Genomic DNA, 23,118 nt, shown 5'->3' on the forward strand with positions numbered 1-23,118 from the left:
TCTGTATTTCCTAGCTCTCCCGTATTTCCTCTATTTTTTGTTTAAGTGCAGAGTTTAATTTTTTGCAGACTTGATTGATAAATATGTATTTTTTTGTTTAGCTGTACTTAAATGATTTCCATAACAAGTGGATACTTGTAAATTTTATAAAATGTAATAAAAAAAATGTTTCATTGACCTTCATAGTGTCACCTTAGAACTGTATCAGTTTAATTAGATGGCTAATGTTTAAAGGAAGCGTCAATAATATAATCATATGACACTGCAACATTTTGAGAGCAGCGCTCTCTGCTTCAGGGAATCTGTTTTCATCTGTCAGCATCCTCCATTCACCAAGTGTGTCTGTGGAGTTTCATCTGTAATCGGGGCCGGGTGAAGAATGCTGATTTTCAAAGCATCACAGCAAGCTGTCAGAGGTCTTTTTCACCCGGCCCTGATTACAGATGAAACTCTTGCCACACTTGATGAATGGAGGACATTGACAGATGAAAACAGATACCCTGAAATAGAGAATGGTGTGCTCGAAACGTTGCAATGTTGTATGTTCAGCTGCGTTACACTCCCTTCCTCTAATTTATTGACTTGTGAACATCGACTAGTTGCTCTCAGAAAATGTAGCATTCAGTTCTCAAATATTTATTTGCATATAAAAAAAAACCAAAACAAAAAGAACTTTTCAGGCACTACATTGACCAATAATTATATTATTGACGCTTTCTTTGAACACTAGCCATCTATTTAAATTGATGCGGTTCTAAGGTGTCACTATGAAGGTCAATGAAACGTTTTTAGAACTTGTTTTCTTAAAATACTGAATGTCTCCTTAAATTTATAAGTTCAATTTTTTTTTGCTATATTGGTATTTATTATATTTCACATTTGGGTTTGTTTATTGTGATCTGAATCCCGCAGGAGCATTGCAGCTTGGTTATATAAATGTCTCCCATGACTTCAGGGTATATGGGGTCTTGTATTTCCAGAGATATCACTGCAGGTTTTGGTAGATCTGCATGTCAGCATTTTCATTGCAGCAGAACATGATCTTGCACTTGATCACTCTGAATTAAGCAGTTGAGCTTTACTTTTATTTTTGTAGGGCATTGTGGGTAACCTGTCCAGTGGGAAGTCTGCTTTGGTGCACAGGTACTTGACGGGGACGTACGTGCAGGAGGAGTCTCCTGAAGGTAAATATGTGCTGTTTAATTCTTGAAGGACTTTGATATGAATATGTTTATCTAGTACTGTTTTTATGCCATTGTGCTCCACATCTTCTCCACTGTGATAAGGGCGAATCTTTGGAGGATATGACAATAATATTTTTATAGCAGGAGACTTGTTGGAGTCTCTGAAGGGAAAGTGTGTGCTATTGTCTTAAATTCCACATAAAAACAAAGGATCAAGTATATCATAAAGATCTGTAGATTTTTAAAAGTATGATTTGGTATCATGAGCACTGTGACTTTGATTTCTATGCATTGTGTGCCAGGTGGCAGATTTAAGAAAGAAATTGTAGTGGATGGGCAAAGTTATCTTCTGCTAATCCGAGATGAAGGAGGACCACCAGAGCTACAAGTAAGAATGACTTCTTTTGTTCCTTTAATATTTTGTATATATTTTACCATCTATTCTGTACTAGAAATTCTAGATATGTCCTGTTTTTTTAAAAATCTGTCTTCTTTTTCTTAAGGTCTCTCCCATCCTCTCTCCTGTTCTAGGGATCTTCGCATCTGTTTTATTTTCATCTCTTATCCTAATCTTGGGGTCTATCCCATCTTCTCCTGTCCTAGGAATCCTAGGTCGCTCCATTTCTTCCCCCTAACCTAGAAATTTTGGGATCTACTGTAAATGCTTCTCCTGCCCTAAAGTTCCTGAAACTTTATACTTAGATTGCAGTAAAGCTTTAGACAATGTACCTCACAGGAGACTTATTTAACAGCCTAGGGGGTGTCTTAGAATTGGTTGACTGATAGACAGCAGAGGGAGTTTTGCTGAGTACAGTTCTTTTCAGTGTTTTCATAAGTGATGTTCTCACAGGACAGTAGGATGTTAGTCCTCACATGTGGGTGACATCATCAGGATGGAGCCCAATCACGGAACACTTTTGTCAAAGTTTCTAGAACTTTGACTGGCACCACTGAGCATGCCCAGCATGCTACCAACCCTGCATCCAGCAGGGGTCCCCCTTCAGTCTCTTTTTTTCCGCGCAGCTTTAGCCATGCGGAGTGAGGAGCTCTCTCACACATTCTTGACAGGAAATTTTCTTCAGGAAATTGTTTGAAAATTTGCAAAGGTTTTCACCCCATTCGTGGTCCCCCTTCTTTGTCATCAATAACCGCGACTGTACGGTAGGTTTTACCTCGTTTTTCGGTCGGTTCCAGTCAGTTACCAGTTATAGGCCTGACCGGCATCGACCGCGCATGGCTTAAATTTTCAACGGCAATGATGGCGACAGGTTTTCGTCGGTGCCCTGATTGTCCTAGGACAATGTCTGTCACAGACCCTCACCAGGTCTGTGTACTTTGTGTAGGCCCTACCCATGACATGAGCTCATGTACCAACTGGGCCCAAATGACCCCTAAGGGACGCTGGGCTCGGTTAGAGAAAATTGCTTTATTTCCTAGCGTGTAACAGATGGACTCAAAACAAGTGGGTATAGTGTGCTCGTGCTAGCAGTTGGAGACGGATCTGACGTCAGCACGGGTACATATACCCCCGCAGGAAGTGCAGCAATTCAGTAATTTCCGTCTCCAAAGCAGTTTGGAGCTACCTCATGCTCGCTGAGCGTTTTTCCAAAGTCTAACGACTAACTTCATAGAAGACACCTACTTGAAGATGAGCCCCGCACTTCTGCGGTGATACCATTCGGTCACTCCCCCAGTTGAGTTTCCCGAGGTGATTTCCGTGGTCCCTCGGAGGTGAGTGCCTCGGTCCGGTGGCCGGATCGCGGCAGGGACCTAGCCCCCGAGTGAGAAGGGCTTGGGCGTGGCTTGGCCCCCGAGCGAGACGAGTTTGGGCGCGGCCTAGAGGCAGCGGGTGCACCTCCTCGAGCGCGGCGGTGACTGTAATCACCCTCTCCCCCCGCAGCCGGAGACCGCCCAGGTCGCAGCCGGGAAGCGCTGAAGACAAGGTAAGGCGTACATCTTTACTTGTTGGTCTCTGAGGAACCGAGGAGTAGCAGAGCCTGCCTATGAGGCAGCCCGCCAAGTGGGTCGCCATTTGCCTATCTGCTCGCCCACGCCTTCTGCGTTGCTGGGCGCACATGTTACTATGCATACTCATGCTGTTAGGTGCCCGTCGCTAAGCGCATGCTGTTAGGCGCCCGTCGCTAAGCGCATGCTGTTAGGCGCCCGCCGCTAAGCGCATGCTGTTAGGCGCCCGCCGCTAAGCGCATGCTGTTAGGCGCCCGCCGCTAAGCGCATGCTGTTAGGCGCCCGCCGCTAAGCGCATGCTGTTCGCCGCCTGTCGCTAAGTGCAGACTATTAGTCGCTTGTCGCTAAGCGCATGCTGTTAGGCGCCCGCTGCTATGCGCATAGGCGCCAGTTGCTAAGCGCACGTTGTTAGGCGCACGTTGTTAGGCGCACGTTGTTAGGCGCACGTTGTTAGGCGCACGTTGTTAGGCGCACGTTGATAGGCGCACGTTGATAGGCGCACGTTGATAGGCGCACGTTGATAGGCGCACGTTGATAGGCGCACGTTGATGAGTGCCCGTTCATAGGCGCATGTTGATAGGCGCATGTTGATACGCGCACGTTGATAAGCGTCCGTTCCTAGGCGCCAATGGATAAGCGCGTGTTAATAGGCGCACGTCTTTCGCGCATATTACAAAGCGCAGACTCTAGTTGAGTTAATAGACGAGATGGAGCGTAAGAGAGCCCATGCGTCAGCGGCGTCGGCACCCCCAGAATCAGCCATAAGAGCTCTAAGCCTCTGCTCAGCATGCAACCTCAGAGCCACACAGAGCGAGGAAGCAGACTCCCTATGTGCCCAATGAGAAGAGGCCCTGGGAGCTCCAGGCCAGGACCGGTCGCAGCCCAGCGTACTTGCCAGTTCCTCAGGGAACACCCTGGACCTAGCAGGCAGCGGGGAGCTGCCAGGGAACCCGAGAGACCTGGTGCCCCTAAGGCCAGATTTGGCCTCGCTTTCCTGGGTGGAATTGTTTAAGGGGATTCATGCCTTTGTCACAATGCAGGCTGCGCCCCGAACGGGTCCATACGTACCGGATGACCCGGCCCCTGGACTCTCAAGGCCTAGGCACGGCCACTCGCCACACGGAACCCCCACTTATGGGGATTCAGATTGCCCTGAGGAAGACGAAGAGCCCCCCCGAGGAGGGAGAATTTCCCTCCGGGATTGAGCCATATCGAACCATGAGGCGCTTCTTTCTGAAGGAGGATCTTCCAGGCCTGAACCCCCTGTTAGAGGGCCTGCGTCAAATGACTCACCATTTTCCCCTCCTACAAGCAGCACAGCAGCTAATTGATCTGGAATGGGATGCGCCGGAGGCCTCATTCAAAGGGGGTTGGGCCTTGGCTGGCATGTACCCCTTAGACCCGGCAGCTAAGGAAATGCTGGCGTGCCCTCAGGTAGACGCCATAGTAAGCGCAATTGTGAAGCGCACCACCATTCCGGTGGAAGGGGGGACAGCCCTCAAGGATACACATGACCCGCGCATGGACGCCATTCTGAAACAAGCCTTTGAAGTGGCAGCCATGTCCCTACAAATTGCGACCTGCTGCACCGTTTTGACGCGTTCCTGTTTCTCACAGGCTAGGAGTAACACCCCGGGAGAAGAAATGGAATCAGCTCTCTCGTTCCTCACTGACGCAGCCTCCGACCTAGTCCGTACGGCAGCCAAGGGAGTATCATCCGCAGTGGCAGCCAGGCGGCAGCTCTGGCTGCGTAATTGGTCGGCTGACTCCTCCTCCAAGACACGTCTCACGAGAATGCCCTTTAAGGAATCCCTCCTGTTCGGCAGCGACCTCGAGACACTGGCCAATAAATGGGGCGCTTCCCCAGTACCCCGTCTACCAGAAGACAGGCCAAGGAGGAGCCAGCGCCCTTTTCCTAGACCATCCAGAGGTAGAAACTCGCAGCGCTTCCACCCTTACAGGTCTCGCTCCCAAGCACCTCGTCCGCAGGCCAGGAACCAGTCTTTTCGGACTAAGCGCAACAAGAGGGGAACCGGCTCGGGTTCGGGTCCCAGCCGCACCCCACAATGACAATCAGCCGTCCCATCCAAGGGTAGCAGCCATAGGGGGCAGGCTAATCCTCTTCTACCACAGGTGGGGCAAGATTACCTTGGACCAGTGGGTCCTCGCCATCATCCGAAAAGAGTACTACCTGGACTTTCTTCGGCTCCCGCCGGACAAGTTTTTGGAATCTCCTTGTTCGCCCCTCAAGAGGACGGCACTGGAAGTTACCATGCAGAGGCTCCTGTCCCTAAAAGCCATAATCCCAGTGCCTGCAGGGGAGATACATTCTGGGCATTATTCCATTTATTTCATAGTGCCCAAGAAGGAGGGCACTTTCAGGCCCGTCCTGGACCTCAAGTCAGTCAACCGACACCTATGGGTCCCCAGCTTTCGCATGGAAACTCTGCGGTCTGTCAAAAATTCAGTACAGCCAGGGGAGTTTCTCACATCCCTAGACCTGTCGGAAGCCTACTTGCATATCCCAATTCATCGGGATCACCAGCGCTATTTACGCTTCAAAGTCCTGAATCAACACTTCCAGTTCCGAGCTTTACCCTTCGGGTTAGCCACCGCGCAGCGAACCTTTACCAAGGTCATAGTAGTAGTGGCAGCGGCACTCAGGAAGGAAGGATTTCTCGTCCATCCCTACCTGGACGATTGGCTGATCAGGGCAAAGTCACCGGAGGAGAGCCACCAGGCAACCAACAGAGTTATAGCTCTTCTGGAAAGCCTAGGATGGGTAGTAAACTTGAACAAGAGTTCCCTACAGCCTTCTCAGTTGCTGGAATACCTAGGAGTCCGATTCGACACCCAGGAAGACAAGGTCAGCTGACCTCCAAGAGAAGATCAAAGCTCCGGAATCGTCTACAGGCCCTGCTGAACGCCACCCGGCCCACAGCTTGGGATTACTTACAGGTCCTCGGCCTCATGGCATCCACTCTGGAGGTGATACCATGGGTGCGGGCTCATATGAGACCATTACAACGCGCCCTCCTGTCTCGGTGGAGCCCACGATCACAGGACTATACCGTACACCTGCCTCTAGCAACCATAGTGCGGAACCAGCTACGGTGGTGGTTGCAGCCCGGCCACATGAGCCGGGGGTCGAGAATGTCATCCCGAACCTGGACCCTGCTCACGACAGATGCCAGCCTGAACAGATGGGGGAGCACACTGGGGTGGAACATAAACCGACTAGAGGCACGGGCAGTCAGGCTAGCGTGCCTTCGACTTGCCCACAGACTTCGAAACAGAACGGTCAGAGTGATGTCAGACAACGCCACCACAGTGGCATACATCAACCGACAGGGCGGCACCAGAAGCCGACAGGTATCCCTAGAAATAGCCCCCTTGATGACTTGGGCGGAAGCAAATCTCCAGGACATCTCCGCCGTCCACATCGCCGGGAAGGAGAACACCACGGCAGACTTCCTCAGCAGAGAAAGCCTAAATCTGGGGGAATGGCAGCTGTCGCCCACAGCTTTCCAGATGATTGTGGATCAGTGGGGGACGCCGGGCATGGACCTACTATCGGACAGGTCCAACGCTCAAGTACCCAGGTATTTCAGCCGCAGGCGGGATCCTCTATCCCAAGGGATCGATGCCCTGGTACAGCCATGGCCTCAGGGGATCCTGCTATATGCTTTTCCTCCATGGCCCCTGCTGGGCGCCATTATACACAAGATTCAGCGGCACAGAGGACTAGTTCTTCTAGTGGCCCCGGACTGGCCAAGAAGACCCTGGTACGCAGACATGAGAAGACTACTGGCAGGGAATCCTCTACCTCTGCCTCCACACAGGGACCTGCTGCAGCAAGGTCCCATCCTCCACGAGGATCCAGCTCAATTCTCTCTTACGATCTGGCCATTGAGAGGGCTATATTGAAGAAAAGGGGATACTCGGAGCCGGTAATAGACACACTCCTCCGAGCACGCAAGTTCTCCACATCAATGACATATATCAGGATCTGGAGAGTTTTTGAAGCCTGGTGCGACTCTCGCAGCACCAATTCACATGCCGTTAAGATTCCTATCATTTTGGACTTCCTACAAGATGGACTTCAGAAGTTTCTGTCCCTCAGCTCCATCAAGGTTCAGGTAGCAGCGCTGTCTTGCTACGGTCCCAGGAGTGACGGCAACACCATTGCCAAACACCCAGATGTGGTAGGCCTGATTGACAAACTGAAGAGTAGTAAATCACCTGGACCGGATGGTATACACCCCAGAGTTCTGAAGGAACTAAAAAATGAAATTTCAGACCTATTAGTAAAATTTGTAACTTATCATTAAAATCATCCATTGTACCTGAAGACTGGAGGATAGCAAATGTAACCCCAATATTTAAAAAGGGCTCCAGGGGCGATCCGGGAAACTACAGACTGGTTAGCCTGACTTCAGTGCCAGGAAAAATAGTGGAAAGTGTTCTAAACATCAAAATCACAGAACATATAGAAAGACATGGTTTAATGGAACAAAGTCAGCATGGCTTTACCCAGGGCAAGTCTTGCCTCACAAATCTGCTTCACTTTTTTGAAGGAGTTAATAAACATGTGGATAAAGGTGAACCGGTAGATATAGTATACTTGGATTTTCAGAAGGCGTTTGACAAAGTTCCTCATGAGAGGCTTCTAGGAAAAGTAAAAAGTCATGGGATAGGTGGCGATGTCCTTTCGTGGATTGCAAACTGGCTAAAAGACAGGAAACAGAGAGTAGGATTAAATGGGCAATTTTCTCAGTGGAAGGGAGTGGACAGTGGAGTGCCTCAGGGATCTGTATTGGGACCCTTACTGTTCAATATATTTATAAATGATCTGGAAAGAAATACGACGAGTGAGATAATCAAATTTGCAGATGACACAAAATTGGTCAGAGTAGTTAAATCACAAGCAGATTGTGATAAATTGCAGGAAGACCTTGTGAGACTGGAAAATTGGGCATCCAAATGGCAGATGAAATTTATTGTGGATAAGTGCAAGGTGATGCATATAGGGAAAAATAACCCATGCTATAATTACACGATGTTGGGTTCCATATTAGGTGCTACAACTCAAGAAAGAGATCTAGGTGTCATAGTGGATAACACATTGAAATCGTTGGTTCAGTGTGCTGCGGCAGTCAAAAAAGCAAACAGAATGTTGGGAATTATTAGAAAAGGAATGATGAAGAAAACGGAAAATGTCATAATGCCTCTGTATCGCTCCATGGTGAGACCGCACCTTGAATACTGTGTACAATTCTGGTCGCCGCATCTCAAAAAAGATATAATTGCGATGGAGAAGGTACAGAGAAGGGCTACCAAAATGATAAGGGGAATGGAACAACTCCCCTATGAAGAAAGACTAAAGAGGTTAGGACTTTTCAGCTTGGAGAAGAGACGACTGAGGGGGGATATGATAGAGGTGTTTAAAATCATGAGAGGTCTAGAACGGGTAGATGTGAATCGGTTATTTACTCTTTCGGATAGTAGAAAGACTAGGGGACACTCCATGAAGTTAGCATGGGGCACATTTAAAACTAATCGGAGAAAGTTCTTTTTTACTCAACGCACAATTAAACTCTGGAATTTGTTGCCAGAGAATGTGGTTCGTGCAGTTAGTATAGCTGTGTTTAAAAAAGGATTGGATAAGTTCTTGGAGGAGAAGTCCATTAACTGCTATTAAGTTCACTTAGAGAATAGCCACTGCCATTAGCAATGGTTACATGGAATAGACTTAGTTTTTGGGTACTTGCCAGGTTCTTATGGCCTGGATTGGCCACTGTTGGAAGCAGGATGCTGGGCTTGATGGACCCTTGGTCTGACCCAGTATGGCATTTTCTTATGTTCTTATGTTCCTGAAAGGAGTCAAACACATTCGTCCGCCACTGAAGTGGCCAGTGCCCCTGTGGAACTTCAACCTAGTGTTGGAATTTCTGGCGGGATCCACCTTCAGACCCCTTCGAGGCCTGTCTCTCTGTTTGTTGACCTTGAAGATGGTGTTCTTGCTGGCTGTATGTTCAGCACGCCGCATCTCAGAGCTACAATCACTGTCCTGCCGTGATCCGTTTCTCAGAATCACTCCAGAGGCTATCCATCTCCGCACGGTTCCTTCCTTCTTACCCAAAGTAGTCTCTCAATTTCACCTCAACCAAACCATATCCTTGCCAACCACGGAAGGTTTGAAGAAGTCAGAAGAAGGTCGAATACTGCGTCATCTCGACATCGGCAGAATACTGGCCAGATACTTGGAAATGTCAGAAGCAGTACGAAAGACGGACCATCTGTTCGTCCTTCACAGCGGGAAGAAGCAAGGAGAAGCGGCCTAACGGCCAACCATCGCCCGCTGGATCAAAGAAGTTATCAAGGCGGCCTACGTAGAAGCGGGAAAACCACCACCTCTACAGGTCACGGCTCATTCTACCACAGCGCAATCGGCCTCTTGGGCAGAAACTAGGATGCTGTCGCCTGCGGAGATATGTAAAGCGGCGACGTGGTCCTCCCTCCATATCTTCTCCAGATTCTACCGTCTGGACGTTCAGGCCAGGGAGGACACAGCATTTGCGAGGGCAATCCTACACGGACCTCGGGCAGCCTCCCACCCAGTCTGGGAGTAGCTTTTGTACATCCCACTTGTTTTGAGTCCATCTGCTACACGCTAGGACATGTTGAGATTACTTACCTGATAATCTCCTTTTCCTTAGTGTATGCAGATGGACTCAGCATCCCGCCCGGCTGCCGGTATACATGGGGATTCGCCGACTCACGGTAAGCCATGTTTGCTTATATAGGCGGGTGTCGACGCCTTCCGGTTGAGAACACTGGCGGTCTCCAGCTACCATCAATTGGTCAGGGTTATCATGTTCATGTAAACGATGGGTCAGTCACACATATATCCATAAAAGCTTTTGCAAGGAAGATTACTGAATTGCTACACTTCCTGTGGGGGTATATGTACCCGTGCTGACGTCAGATCCGTCTCCAACTGCTAGCACGAGCACACTATACCCACTTGTTTTGAGTCCATCTGCATACACTAAGGAAAAGGAGATTATCAGGTAAGTAATCTGAACATTTGTGAGGGCCATGGCGACTTCAGTAGCACCCCTACGCTCGGTGCTGCTTCCTGACATTTTCAGGGCTGCCACCTGGAGTTCTCTCCATACCTTTACAGCCCACTATTGCTTGGACAAGGCTGGAAGACAAGATTCCATCTTCTGCCATTCTGTCCTGCGAAACCTATTCACCTCTTGACATACCAACGCCCTTCCGCCTGCCCGGTAGTGTTCAGGATGCTCTCGCCCAAACGTCACCCCAGTTCTAGTGCCTTGCACACCTGGGTACATTTGGTGCATGCTCGGACATCCTCAGCTCGGTACTCACCCATATGTGAGGACTACCATCCTGCTTGTCCTGTGAGAAACAAATGTTGCTTACCTGTAACAGGTGTTCTCACAGGACACCTCACGAAACCCGCCCGCCACCCCGCGGTGATGGGTTCATTACGTTTTTTATTTTATTTTTCGGCAGTTTTTATAGCTTTTAAACAAGACTAAAGGGGGACCCCTGCTGGCTGCAGGGTTAGTGCCATGCTGGGCATGCCCAGTAGGTGCCAGTCAAAGTTCTAGAAACTTTGACAAAAGTGTTCCGTGATTGGGCTCCATCCTGTGATGACTAACATCCTACTGTCCTGTGAGAACACATGTTACAGGTAAGCAACATTTGCTATCTAGCAATATAAACTAAAAAACAGCAAGTAAATTATAAACGCAGTATTACTTAACAATAATGCAGCAGTTAAGTAACAAATGCATAGGGGGAGAAGAAGGGAGGGGGAGAAAAAAGGAGGTGGGGATAAGGGGGGGAGGGAGTAAATACAGCATAATGTATAAGGTACAATTAAGGGGTTATATGCAACAGTTACAATAAATTAAGAGAAAGTATACAATGAAATATTCTTTATGTTGAGTCAGGCAGGATACAAAGGGAAGGATCAGGAGAAGGCTTGTCTAAATAGCCAAGTCTTGAGCTTTTTTTTTTTTTTTTTTTTTTTTTTAACTATTTTGGGCATATCTCTTGACAGAAGTCAGAGGGCATGGAGTTCCAAGTTGCAGGACTGGCTATTGAAAGGGCACGCTCTTTAGTTGAGGAGAGGTGTGAAGACTTGGTGGGGGGTGTGTTTAAGGTAGCGGAATATTGGGATCGAATTGGTCTGTTGTGATTGTGGAAATATAGAGAATCTTTGAGCCAGTGCATATCATGTGTATGTAGGGTTTTGTGTATAATAGTCAATGTTTTGTAGCGAATCCGTGAGGCAATGGGGAGCCAGTGTAATTCTTTTAGAATGGGGGTGATATGTTCATTTTTACGAGTGTTGGTGAGAATGCGTGCTGCAGCATTTTGAAGCTATTGGAGGGGGAGGATAGTGTTTTTGGGGAGGCCCAGGAGGAGGGTATTACGGTAATCGATTTTTGTGAGGATCAGTGATTGTAGTACCGTACGAAAGTCAGAGAAATGTAGAAGGGGTTTTTTAATTTTTTAGGATGTGTAAACTAAAATAGCAGTCTTATGGTGGTTTTGATGAATTGTTTTAAATTTAATTAATTGTCAATTATGACTCCAAGGTCTCTCACATATGGTGATGGAGTGATTGTAGGGGGAATGGCAAGGGGTTTGGGTTGGGAGGTGGAGTTATGATTGCTGGGGGGGGGGGGGGGTGTTAATGATTAAGATTTCAGTTTTGTCAGTGTTGAGGGCCAAGTTAATGCTAGTGAGAAAGGCGTTGATAGCAGAGAGGGCAGAATCCCAGGTTTTGAGGGCATTGTGTATGGAGTCTGTGATGGGGATGATGATTTGTACATCGTCTGCATAGATGAAGTGCGTAAGACCCAGATTGGAGAGGAGGTGGCATAAGGGTAGTATGTATATGTTACATACAGGTCGATACTGTAACGTGCGGTTGAAGATTTCCCGTCTGTAACGTGCTGGGAGCGCACAATTCGGACGCGTAAGGCGATTCAGCGATACAGTCTCCAGTTTCACGCGTCCTTAGCGCTTCTTAAAACAGACGCATAACCCTTTCCGCACGCAGCATGTATATGATATGTAAATGAACGAATTAGCTGTATAATGAAGGAATTAGCTATTCCCCTCCGATACTGTGACGCGCGCTCAGATTATCTCCTTTGTAACCCGCTATTTTGCCGCGTCCTTAACCTGTTAGTTTACCGCTACCCTCTACTTGGTGTTAGTCTGGTGTTAGTGTGGGGTTCGAAAATTAAAACGGGAATAAAGTGTAAAAAATGGTGTAAAAAAAGTGTAAAAACATTGCTTACCTGCCCTGGCCCCGTCCGGTCTCCGGTGCAGCCCCAGTCCTGTCCCCTCCTCCCGAAGCAAAAAAAAAAAAAAAAACCGAAAAAGTAGCAAGGCTCGGGCCTGCTACGGTAGTCCCTTCTCCTCTCCTCCCGATTCCGGCGCTCAAGGCGGCCGGGTGGGCGTGCATTCATCCAGGCAGAGGGAGCCGGCGGCGAAAGCGGCCTCCGGCTCCCTCTGCCTGGATGAATGCACGGCCCCCGCCGGCAGCGAAAGAATGCCCGTGCGATTTCGGCGCTCAAGGCATGAGCCCGCGAACCCAGGATACTGTATAGGCGCTCTATACAGTAAAATGGGTTGCACGGGCCTAACGCTTGCCTAAGGCTTCGCAGCCGTGGCATGCATTTGCATGCAATTAGAAGAGAGTATAGAGCGGTAGGTGAAGAGAACTGTGCGTGCGGGGAATGAGGGTGCGCCTGACACTGCCGCACTGTTTCTACCGCGGCCTTAGAGTATCGACCCGATAGTGTGGAAGAGAGTGCAGAGTCTTGGGAAATACCATGATTAAGGTTGTGAGCTTGTGATTCCATGTTACCAAGCTTAACTTTGTATTGCCTGGCTTTAAGGAAGGATTCAAACCAGCATAGGGTATATCGGAAATGCCTATTTCTTTAAGGCGAACAAGTAGAATGTTATGGCTTATAGTGTTGAAGGCCACAGAAATGTCAAGCATAGCGAGTATGTAGGAGTGTCTTTTATCCAGTCCCTTGAGGAGGGAATTTGAAAGCGATATTTAGAGGGTTTCAGTACTGTGGTGCCTACGGAAGCCGAATTGGGATGGGGAAAGTATATTGTGTATTTCCAGGTATTCAGTGAGCTGAGTGTTAACTATTTTTCCAGGATTTTTGCTAGGAAGGGTAGAGTAGAGATAAGTCAATAGTTGGACAGCTCTGTGGGGGTCAAGTTTGGATTTCTTGAGGATGGGTTTAATAATGGCTTGTTTAAGGGGGAGAGGGGAATTCACCTAGTGTAATAGAGAGATTACAAATGTTGGCCAGGGTTGGCGCTATAGTTTTAGGGATGGTTAGGAGGGATTTGGAGGGAATGGTGTCAGATGTGTGAGATATGGGTTTGATTTTTCTTGAGGCTAGTTTGAATTTCAGAGGAGGCGATAGATTCAAAGGTGTTGAGTGAGGCAGATGTGATGTGTGGGAGGGCTTTGGAGCAGTGGGGGGTAGCAGGGAAACGTGTCGTAATCTTGGATATTTTGTTGTGGAAAAATTGAGCTGAGTCATCACATTTGGATTTGGCATCTTCTTCATGATGGGACATGGGGTAGTTTTAGTTAAATCAGTGACATCGAGGAGGAGCGAAGGGAACATTACCTTATTCAGGCAAGGAGAGGGTGAGGAATTCGGCCCTCCTGAGACCTGCTTAATTACCTGGAAATTTACAGAGGCGAAGAGAGGGTGAGGAAATCTGGCCCTCTTGAGACCTGTTCAGCTGCCTTTCGCCGACGTCATCCATGGGTGATTGGCTCTAGCTTAAAAGCCAGCCCCCTGCGGCTTAGACTCCGAGGAGGAGCGAAGGGAACATTACCTTATTCAGGCGAGGAGAGGGTGAGGAATCCGGCCCTCCTGAGACCTGCTTAATTACCTGGAAATTTACAGAGGCGAAGAGAGGGTGAGGAAACCCGGCCCTCTTAAAACTTGTTCAGCTGCCTTTCCTCGACGCCGATGTCATCCAGGGGTGACTGGCTCTAGCTTAAAAGCCAACCCCTTGCGGCGCATTGACGCCGCCGGTGCCGCGCGTGCCAAAGGGGCAAGCGGCTTTGTTGGACTTTATTTATTTATTTATTTATTTATTTATTTATTTATTTTTATATACCGATGTTCCTGTGTAGCATACATATCGCACCGGTTTACAAGGAACTGAACAGTCGCCTCAGGGGCGGAATACATTAAAACAGGAAAACTTTTAGGGAGACATTCGTAAACTCGATTAAATGTAACTGGGTTTCAAACTCGGAAACATAATACAGAGGTAAGTATATTGTCTATCGCTTCAACCGGTTTTTAGCTCTCAGGGAAAGCTTGGGTGAATAGCCAAGTCTTTAGCTTCTTTTTGAATGACAGAAGGCACGGTTCTTGGCAGAGGTCCGGTGGGAGTAGGTTCCAAAGAGGGGGACCTGCAGTGGACAGGGCTCGTTTCCTCAGGGAGGTTCTCGCCGGTTGGGTGTGAAGCATGTTCTGGTATGCCCTTCTGATTGGTCTTTTGGAAATGTGTTGCTGTATTTGGAAGGATAGGTTGAGGGGGGAGATGTTGTGCAGAGCCTTGTGAATCATCATGAGTGATTTAAATTGTATCCTAAATTTTATCGGTAGCCAGTGTAGATATTGGAGGATAGGGGTGATGTGGTCCCGTTTTTTGGTGTTAGTGAGTATTCTGGCTGTCGCATTCTGTACCATTTGAAGTGGTTTGATGGTGCTGGCGGGCAGACCCAGGAGGAGTGAGTTGCAATAGTCCAGTTTAGGGAGGATGATAGATTGAAGTACTAGGCGGAAGTCTCGGAAATGTAGAAGAGGTTTTAATTTTTTTAAGACTTGCAATTTGAAGAAGCAGTCTTTGGTAGTATTATTTATGAATTTGGTGAAGTTGAGTTGGTTGTCTAGAAGCACCCCCAGATCTCTTACTTGCGGCGAGTGGTCGATTGATGTGCAGGAGGGTTGGGAGGAACTAAGGGGGTTGAGCAGAGAGCAATTATCTGGAGCTATTATGAGGATTTCGGTTTTGCTAGTATTTAACACTAGGTTGAGGCTTGTTAGTAAATTTTTGATTGCTGCAAGGCAGCTGTTCCAGTAAGACAGAGTTTTGTGGAGGGATTCTACTATCGGGATGAGGATCTGAACGTCATCCGCGTATAGGAAGTGTGTTAGCTTGAGGTTAGCTAGTAGATGGCATAGTGGGAGTAGATAGATATTGAATAGTGTAGGTGAAAGGGAAGATCCTTGGGGTACCCCCAGCTTTGATATAATGGGGAGTGACTCTTTGTTGTTAATCCTGACCTTGTATTGCCTGTTTTCAAGGAAGGAACTGAACCAATTGAGAGCTGTACCTGTTATACCAATATCTGCTAGACGCTGAAGGAGGCAGGAATGGTTCACAGTGTCGAACGCTGAGGAGAGGTCCAGTAGGACGAGAAGGAAAGGTTGACCTTTTTCCAGGTTGATGAGGATGTTGTCAGAAAGCGAGGCTAGTAGCGATTCCGTGTTAAGGGATTTTCGAAAACCGAATTGGTTTGAAGTAAGAATGTCATTTTCTTCTAAGAATTCGGATAGTTGTCTGTTTACAACCTTCTCCATGATTTTAGCAATCATTGGGAGGTTGGCGATTGGTCTGAAGTTAGCTGGGTCTGTGGGTGGAAGGTTAGGTTTTTTAAGGAGGGGTTTGAGAATTGCAAGCTTGAGTTGGTCTGGGACTTGGCCCTGGGAAAGCGAGCAGTTTATGATGTCTGCTATCAGTTTGGCGATGATGTTAGGAATGGAGAACAGTAGATTGGAAGGGATGTGGTCTAGTGGGTGGGACGAGGGCTTCATCTTCCTAATGATCTCGATTTCTAAGGCGGATGTCCGCTCGAGGGAGGCAATTGAAGCTGTGGTTATTTTATGTTGCTGGGGGGTTAGGTGAGATTGCTGTGGGCCGGTGGTAGATGAGTGGTTTGGTTGAGGAGAGGGCCCCTTGAGAGGAGCGATGAGGGTGTCTATTTTTTTCTCGAAGTAGAGTGCCAGTTCGTTGGCTTTGTTGGACGCTTGTGCTTCTGGAATAAGGGGAGTAGTAGGTTTAGTGAGGGCTGATACATAAGAAAACAGAGCTCTAGAGTCGAAGATAAAGTGGTGTATCTTTTTCGAGAAGAAGGGGGAGTCTTAGGGGCTCCGGGGCTTAAAGATGCCTCGGTAAAATTGCTTCAACTCCTCTATATTTGCTTTTCCAGAAGATTTAAGAACTGTGAGTAAAAATATTTCGTGTATATCTTAAATCCTTCGCTCCAACCTCCAGTTTACCACCCAAGGAGATAGTAACATAAAGTAAGGCTTAGTGAGGAATTGAAGGGACCGGGGTCTAAGAACTTTTACTTATACTTCCAAAAGTATGCCTCATACAAAGAGGAAGGCAAGGATTAGGGAGGTAACAACCTCATTTCCCATTCCTATGCCCTCCCAGGCTCAGATCCCAGCCGCCTTCTCCCCAGTTCCTGTGAATGATCTGGTGGACAAGGCCGTTGAGGAAACTGCCATAGAGCGGATGACAGAACCTCTGGCCGAGGCATCTTTAAGCCCCGGAGCCCCTAAGACTCCCCCTCCCCCACAGACATTGTCTTTTGATCACCTGACAATTAATTCCTCAAATGAGGGGAGCAGAGAGGGAGACCAAACTAAAGAAGGCCAAAGTGAGTCTATTAATCTCGATCAAAGATTATCACAAACAACCAAATCTGAAGAAATTACAATGGGAGCCATGTGGTCAGCTGTAGAATCGTTGGAAGTGGCAATTGTCAATTTAACAAAAATTACTGAGACATCTAATCAATGTTTTAATAAAATAGAATCTTTAATTTCAAAGTTGGATGAAAAACAACATTTAATGGATGAGAAAATGAATGTTCTGCAAAGTAGTTCACAAAAATTTACAAAAATTGAGATACTTTATGACAAGAGGTTGGAGGATATAGAGAACTCCCTGAAATATTTGAATTTAAGGGTTTTGAATTTCCCAAGACATCAATTAATAGCCCCATTAGATATGTTTAAAGAATACTTTAATGTCATATTACAAATGCCTCAGAAATCTATTCCCCTTATTTCAAAAATGTATTTCCTGGCGTGTAGCCAGATGGACTCAGAACGAATGGGTATAGTATGCTCGTGCTAGCAGTTGGAGACGGATCTGACGTCAGCACGGGTATATATACCCCCACAGGAAGCGTAGCAACTCAGTAATTTCCGTCTCCAAAGCAGTTTGGAGAGCCTGCACGGTCGCTGAGCGTGTTTCCAATCTACTTTCTATTTTCTACTGTCTATATTCTTCTTACTAAATTTCTTCAGGAACATCGAGCCCTGCACTCCTGCGGTGATACCCTTGGGGTCCCTCCCCCAGTTGAGTTTCCCGGGGTGATTTCCGCGATCCCCCGGAGGTTTAAGACCTCGGTTCGGTAGCCGAATCGCGGCAGGGACGTAGCCCCCGGGCGAGAAGGGCTCGGGCATGGCGAAAGAGGCGCCTTGGTCCCGGCGTGGACGAGGGCAGCGGGTGCATTTCCTCAAGCACGGCGGTGAAGGTATTTCCCCTCTCCCCCCGCAGCCGGAGACCGCCCGGGTTCCAACCGGGAAGCGCCGAGGATCAGGTAAGGCGTACATCTCTTACTTTTTGGTCTCCGAGGAATGAGGATCGGCGGCGTTGTCTGCATGTGGCATGCCGTGGAGGTCGCCATTTTGTCTGCCTTGTTCAGGTATTGAGCACCCATGTAAGGCACCTGTTGATGAGCGCATATTGCTGACCGCATATTAAGGAGCACATATTGTATATCATTGTGCGTATATTGTTGACTGCAGACTAATGAGCGCATATTGAATATCATTGAGTGTATATTGCTAATCGCATACTCATGAGCGCATACTGGATATCATTGAGCGTATATTACTGCCGCATATTATTGAGCGCCTGTTGTAGTAAGCGTATATTGCTGTCGCATATTATTGAGCGCCTGTTGTATTAAGCGTATATTGCTGCCGCATATTATTGAGCGCCTGTTGTAGTAAGCGTATATTGCTGCCGCATATTATTGAGCGTCTGTTGTAGTAAGCGTATATTGCTGCCGCATATTATTGAGCGCCTGTTGTAGTCAGCGTATATTGCTGCCGCATATTATTGAGCGCCTGTTGTAGTAAGCGTATTTTGCTGCCGCATATTATTGAGCGCCTGTTGTAGTCAGCGTATATTGCTACCGCATATTATTGAGCGCCTATTGTATTAAGTGCATATTGCTGCCGCATATTATTAGGCGCATATTCTTCAATGGAACAGAACACCTCAGCGTCTTCAGCGGTGGCGCCTCCTGATTCCGGCATTAAAGCCCTCGGCCTCTGCTCAGCATGCCAGCTTAGAGCCACGCATAGCGAGGAGCCAGACTCCCTTTGTGCCCAATGTGAGGAGGCAGTGGGAGCCTCGGGCCAGGACCAGTCTTAACCGAGGTTTGCTGACAGTTCCCCAGGGGCCACCCCGGATCTAGCGGGCAGTCTTGAACAACCAGGAATCCCGGGGGACCTGGTACCCCGACGACTAGAGACTGCTTCCATTTCCTGGGTAGATCTCTTTAAGGGGATTCATGCCTTTGTACAGATGCAGTCAGCTTCCCGTCCAGGCCCTGCTGCTGCTGCGGCCGCTGCTGCTGTTGTTACTCCAGCTGATTCTGCCCCTGGACCTTCGCGCCCTTCTCATGGGCACCCGCCTCCGAGCAGTCCGGTTCAGGCGGACTCTGATGTCTCGGAGGATGAGTCCGAACCCCCGGAGGAGGGGGAACTTCCCTCAGGGATTGAGCCATATCGAACCATGAGGAGGTTCTTTCCCAAGGAAGATCTCTCCGACCTGGTATCTCATTGCCTGGCGGAGTTGGATATTACAGGTCCCAGCACTACAGCGCCCTCTACGAAGAACCCTCTGCTGGAAGGTCTTCGTCCTCCAGCCCGCTATTTTCCCTTCTTGCAAGCAGCACAACAACTGATAGATTTGGAATGGGCTGCACCAGCGGCCTCATTCAAAGGGGGTCGGGCCCTGACGGGCATGTACCCTCTGGAACCGGCAATCAAGGAGATGCTGGCGTGCCCTCAGGTGGACGCCTTGGTCAGCGCTGTGGGCAAGCGCACTACCATTCCAGTTGAGGGGGGGGGGGGGGCGGCCCTCAAGGAGGCTCATGACAGACTCCTGGACGTCATCCTGAAACAGACCTTTGAGGTGGCAGCTCTATCTTTGCGGATCGCAACCTGCTGCACAGTGGTGACGCGTTCCTGTTTGTCACAGGTCAGGAACAATGCTCCGGCAACAGACATGGAGTCAGCTCTCTCGTTCCTCACGGATGCTGCATCAGACCTAGTCCGTACAACAGCCAAGGGGGTCTTATCCTCCGTAGCTCCCAGGAGGCAGCTCTGGATACGGAATTGGTCAGCCGATGCGCCTTCGAAGACATGCCTCACCAGAATGCCCTTTAGGGGTTCTTTCCAGTTTGGCAGCAACCTTGATAAACTAGCCAGCACATGGGGCACCTTTCCAGTACCTCGACTGCCAGAAGATCGGTTCAGAAGGAACCAGCGCGCCTTTCCAAGGCCCTCCAGAGGTAGAAGTTCCCAGCGCTTCACTCCCTGTAGGAGTCGCTACCAGGCGCCTCGTCCTCAGGCCAGGAACCAGTCCTTTCGGAACAAGCAGCGCAAGAGGGGAGCCGGCTCGGGTTCGGGTCCCGGCCGCGCCTCCCAATGAGAATCAGCTGATCCATCTTGGGGACGGAGCCATAGGGGGCAGGTTAACCCTCTTCTACCCCAGATGGGTCGAGATTACGTCGGACCAGTGGGTCCTCGCCATCATCCGAGAGGGGTATTATCTGGACTTTCATCATCTCCCTCCGGACAGGTTTGTGGAGTCTTCGTGTCCCATACACAAGAAGGCAGCATTGGAAGCTACCTTGGCGAGGCTCCTGTCCTTGAAAGCCATCATCCCAGTACCTGCACGGGAAATGCATTCTGGACACCATTCCATTTACTTCATGGTACCCAAGAAAGAGGGCACTTTCCGGCCCGTATTGGACCTCAAGTCAGTCAATCGATACTTAAGGGTCCCGAGGTTTCGCATGGAAACTCTGCGCTCAGTCAAGACCGCAGTACAGCCAGGAGAATTCCTCACTGCCTTAGACTTGTCAGAAGCCTACCTGCATATCCCGATCCATCTGGATCATCAGTGCTACCTACGCTTCAAGGTTCTGGGACGCCACTTCCAATTCCGGGCTCTGCCCTTCGGGTTAGCCACGTCGCCGTGGACCTTCACCAAGGTGGTCGTAGTGGTAGCAGCGGCGCTCAGAAGGGAAGGAATCCTGGTCCATCCCTACCTGGACGATTGGCTGATCAGGGCGAATTCACGGGAGGAGAGCCATTGGGCAACCAACAGAGTGATCGCCCTTCTGGAAAGCCTGGGATGGGTAGTCAACCTCAACAAGAGTTGCCTACAGCCTTCCCAATCACTGGAATACCTGGGAGTACAGTTCGACACCCAGGCAGACACAGTCAGTCTCACTACCAAGAGAAGGTTAAAACTTCAGATGCGTCTCCGGTCCTTGATGGGAGCCAGCCGGCCCATAGCTTGGGATTATCTGCAGGTTCTCGGCCTCATGGCCTCCACCCTGGAAGTGGTGCCCTGGGCAAGGGCCCATATGAGACCTCTACAACACTCCCTGCTCTCTCGCTGGAGCCCCCGCTTCCGGAATTATTCCGTGCATCTACCTCTACCAGCCAGGGTGCGGACCCAGTTACGGTGGTGGTTGCAGTCCAACCACACGAGCAGGGGGTCGAAGATGTCCTCCCCCACGTGGACTCTGCTCACCACAGATGCCAGCCTGAGCGGCTGGGGAGCACACTGCGAAGAACTCACCGCACAAGGGCGGTGGAACAGAGAAGAGTCAGGGTGGAACATCAACAGTCTAGAGGCACGAGCAGTCCGGCTAGCCTGCCTGCAATTAGCTCACAGACTGAGGAACCGAGCAGTCAGAGTGATGTCGGACAACGCCACCACGGTGGCATACATCAACCGTTAGGGCGGAACCAGAAGCCGACAGGTATCTCTAGAGATAGCCCCGCTGATGGCTTGGGCAGAGGCGAATCTTCAGGACATCTCCGCCGTCCACAATGCCAGGAAGGACAACACCACGGCAGACTTCCTCAGCAGAGAAAGCCTAAATCCAGGGGAATGGCAGCTGTCGCCCACAGCCTTCCAGATGATTGTGGATCATTGGGGGATTCTGGACAAAGACTTACTAGTGGACAAGTCCAATGCTCAAGTACCCAGATACTTCAGTCGCAAGCGAGATCCGTTCTCACACGGGATCGACGCCCTGGTTCAGCCATGGCCTCCAGGGACTCTGCTATACGCTTTTCCTCCGTGGCCTCTGCTGGGCGCCATCATCCACAAGATTCAGAAGCACCAGGGCCTAGTTCTTCTAGTGGCACCAGATTGGCCGAGAAGACTACTGGCAGGGGAGCCCCTTCCCCTGCCTCCTCTCAGGGACCTGCTTCGTCAAGGTCCCATCCTACACGAGGATCCGGCTCAAATCTCTCTTACGGTCTGGCCATTGAGAGGGCTAGACTGAAGAAAAGAGGTTACTCGGAGCCGGTGATAGATACACTCCTCCGAGCCCGCAAGTTTTCCACATCCCTCACCTACGTAAGGATTTGGAGAATATTTGAAGACTGGTGCGATACGACACCAATCCACATGCGACCACAATTCCTAGTGTTTTGGATTTTCTACAGGATGGGCTTCAGAAGGGTCTCTCCCTAAGCTCCATCAAGGTTCAGGTGGCTGCGCTGTCTTGCTACGGTCCCAAGAGGGATGGCAAGACCATTGCCACGCATCCAGATGTTTCTCGCTTCCTGAAAGGAGTCAAGCACATTCGTCCGCCATTCAAGTGGCCAGTGCCCCTGTGGAACCTCAACCTAGTTTTGGATTTCCTCGTGGGATCCACCTTCAGACCCCTTCGGGGCCTGTCTCTCCGTTCTCTAACTTTGAAGATGGTGTTTCTGCTGGCAGTGTGTTCCGCACGCCGAATCTCAGAGCTACAAGCGCTGTCCTGCTGTGATCCCTTTCTGAGAATCACTCCTGAGGCGATCCATCTTCGCACGGTTCCCTCCTTTCTACCTAAAGTGGTTTCACAGTTTCACCTCAACCAAACCATATCCTTGCCTACCACGGCGGGTTTGAAGAAATCTGAAGAAGGGCGTTTACTACGCCATCTCGACATCGGCAGATTGCTGCCCAGATATCTGGAATTGACACAAGAAGTATGAAAGACAGACCATCTGTTCGTCCTGCACAGCGGGAAGAAACAAGGCGAAGCGGCCTCTCGGCCCACCATCGCCCGCTGGATTAAAGAAGTCATCAGAGCAGCTTACGTAGAGGCCAGGAAGTCACCGCCTCTACAAGTCAAGGCTCATTCTACCAGAGCCCAAGCAGCATCTTGGGCAGAATCCAGGATGCTGTCGCCTGCAGAAATATGTAAAGCGGCGACATGGTCCTCCCTGCATACCTTTTCCAGGTTCTACCGTCTGGATGTCCAGGCCAGGGAGGACACAGCTTTTGCGAGGGCAGTCCTACACGGTCCTCAGGCAGCCTCCCACCCAGGCTGGGAGTAAAGCTTTTGTACATCCCATTCGTTCTGAGTCCATCTGGCTACACGCCAGGAAATGTTGAGATTACTTACCTGATAATCTCCTTTTCCTTAGTGTAGACAGATGGACTCAGCATCCTGCCCAGGCTGCCAGTATACATGGGTTTCACCGATTCAAGGTAGGCCATGTCATTTTCTTACATAAGAGCGTCCACTCTACCAGGT

General features: G+C 49.3%; 1 protein-coding gene across 2 annotated transcripts in view; it reads left to right on the forward strand.

Moving 5' to 3' along the window:
* Positions 1–23,118, forward strand: part of AGAP3 (ArfGAP with GTPase domain, ankyrin repeat and PH domain 3) — a 1,011,227-nt gene that overhangs the window by 206,126 nt on the left and 781,983 nt on the right. For both annotated transcript variants that reach the window (XM_029587235.1, XM_029587233.1), the window contains exons 3-4: positions 1,097–1,184; positions 1,487–1,572. In XM_029587235.1, coding sequence (XP_029443095.1) covers positions 1,097–1,184; positions 1,487–1,572 — 174 coding nt within the window. The remainder of the gene's footprint in view (positions 1–1,096; positions 1,185–1,486; positions 1,573–23,118) is intronic.

This window comes from Rhinatrema bivittatum, chromosome 2, assembly GCF_901001135.1.
Source record: "Rhinatrema bivittatum chromosome 2, aRhiBiv1.1, whole genome shotgun sequence".
NCBI classification, from domain to species: Eukaryota; Metazoa; Chordata; class Amphibia; order Gymnophiona; family Rhinatrematidae; genus Rhinatrema; species Rhinatrema bivittatum.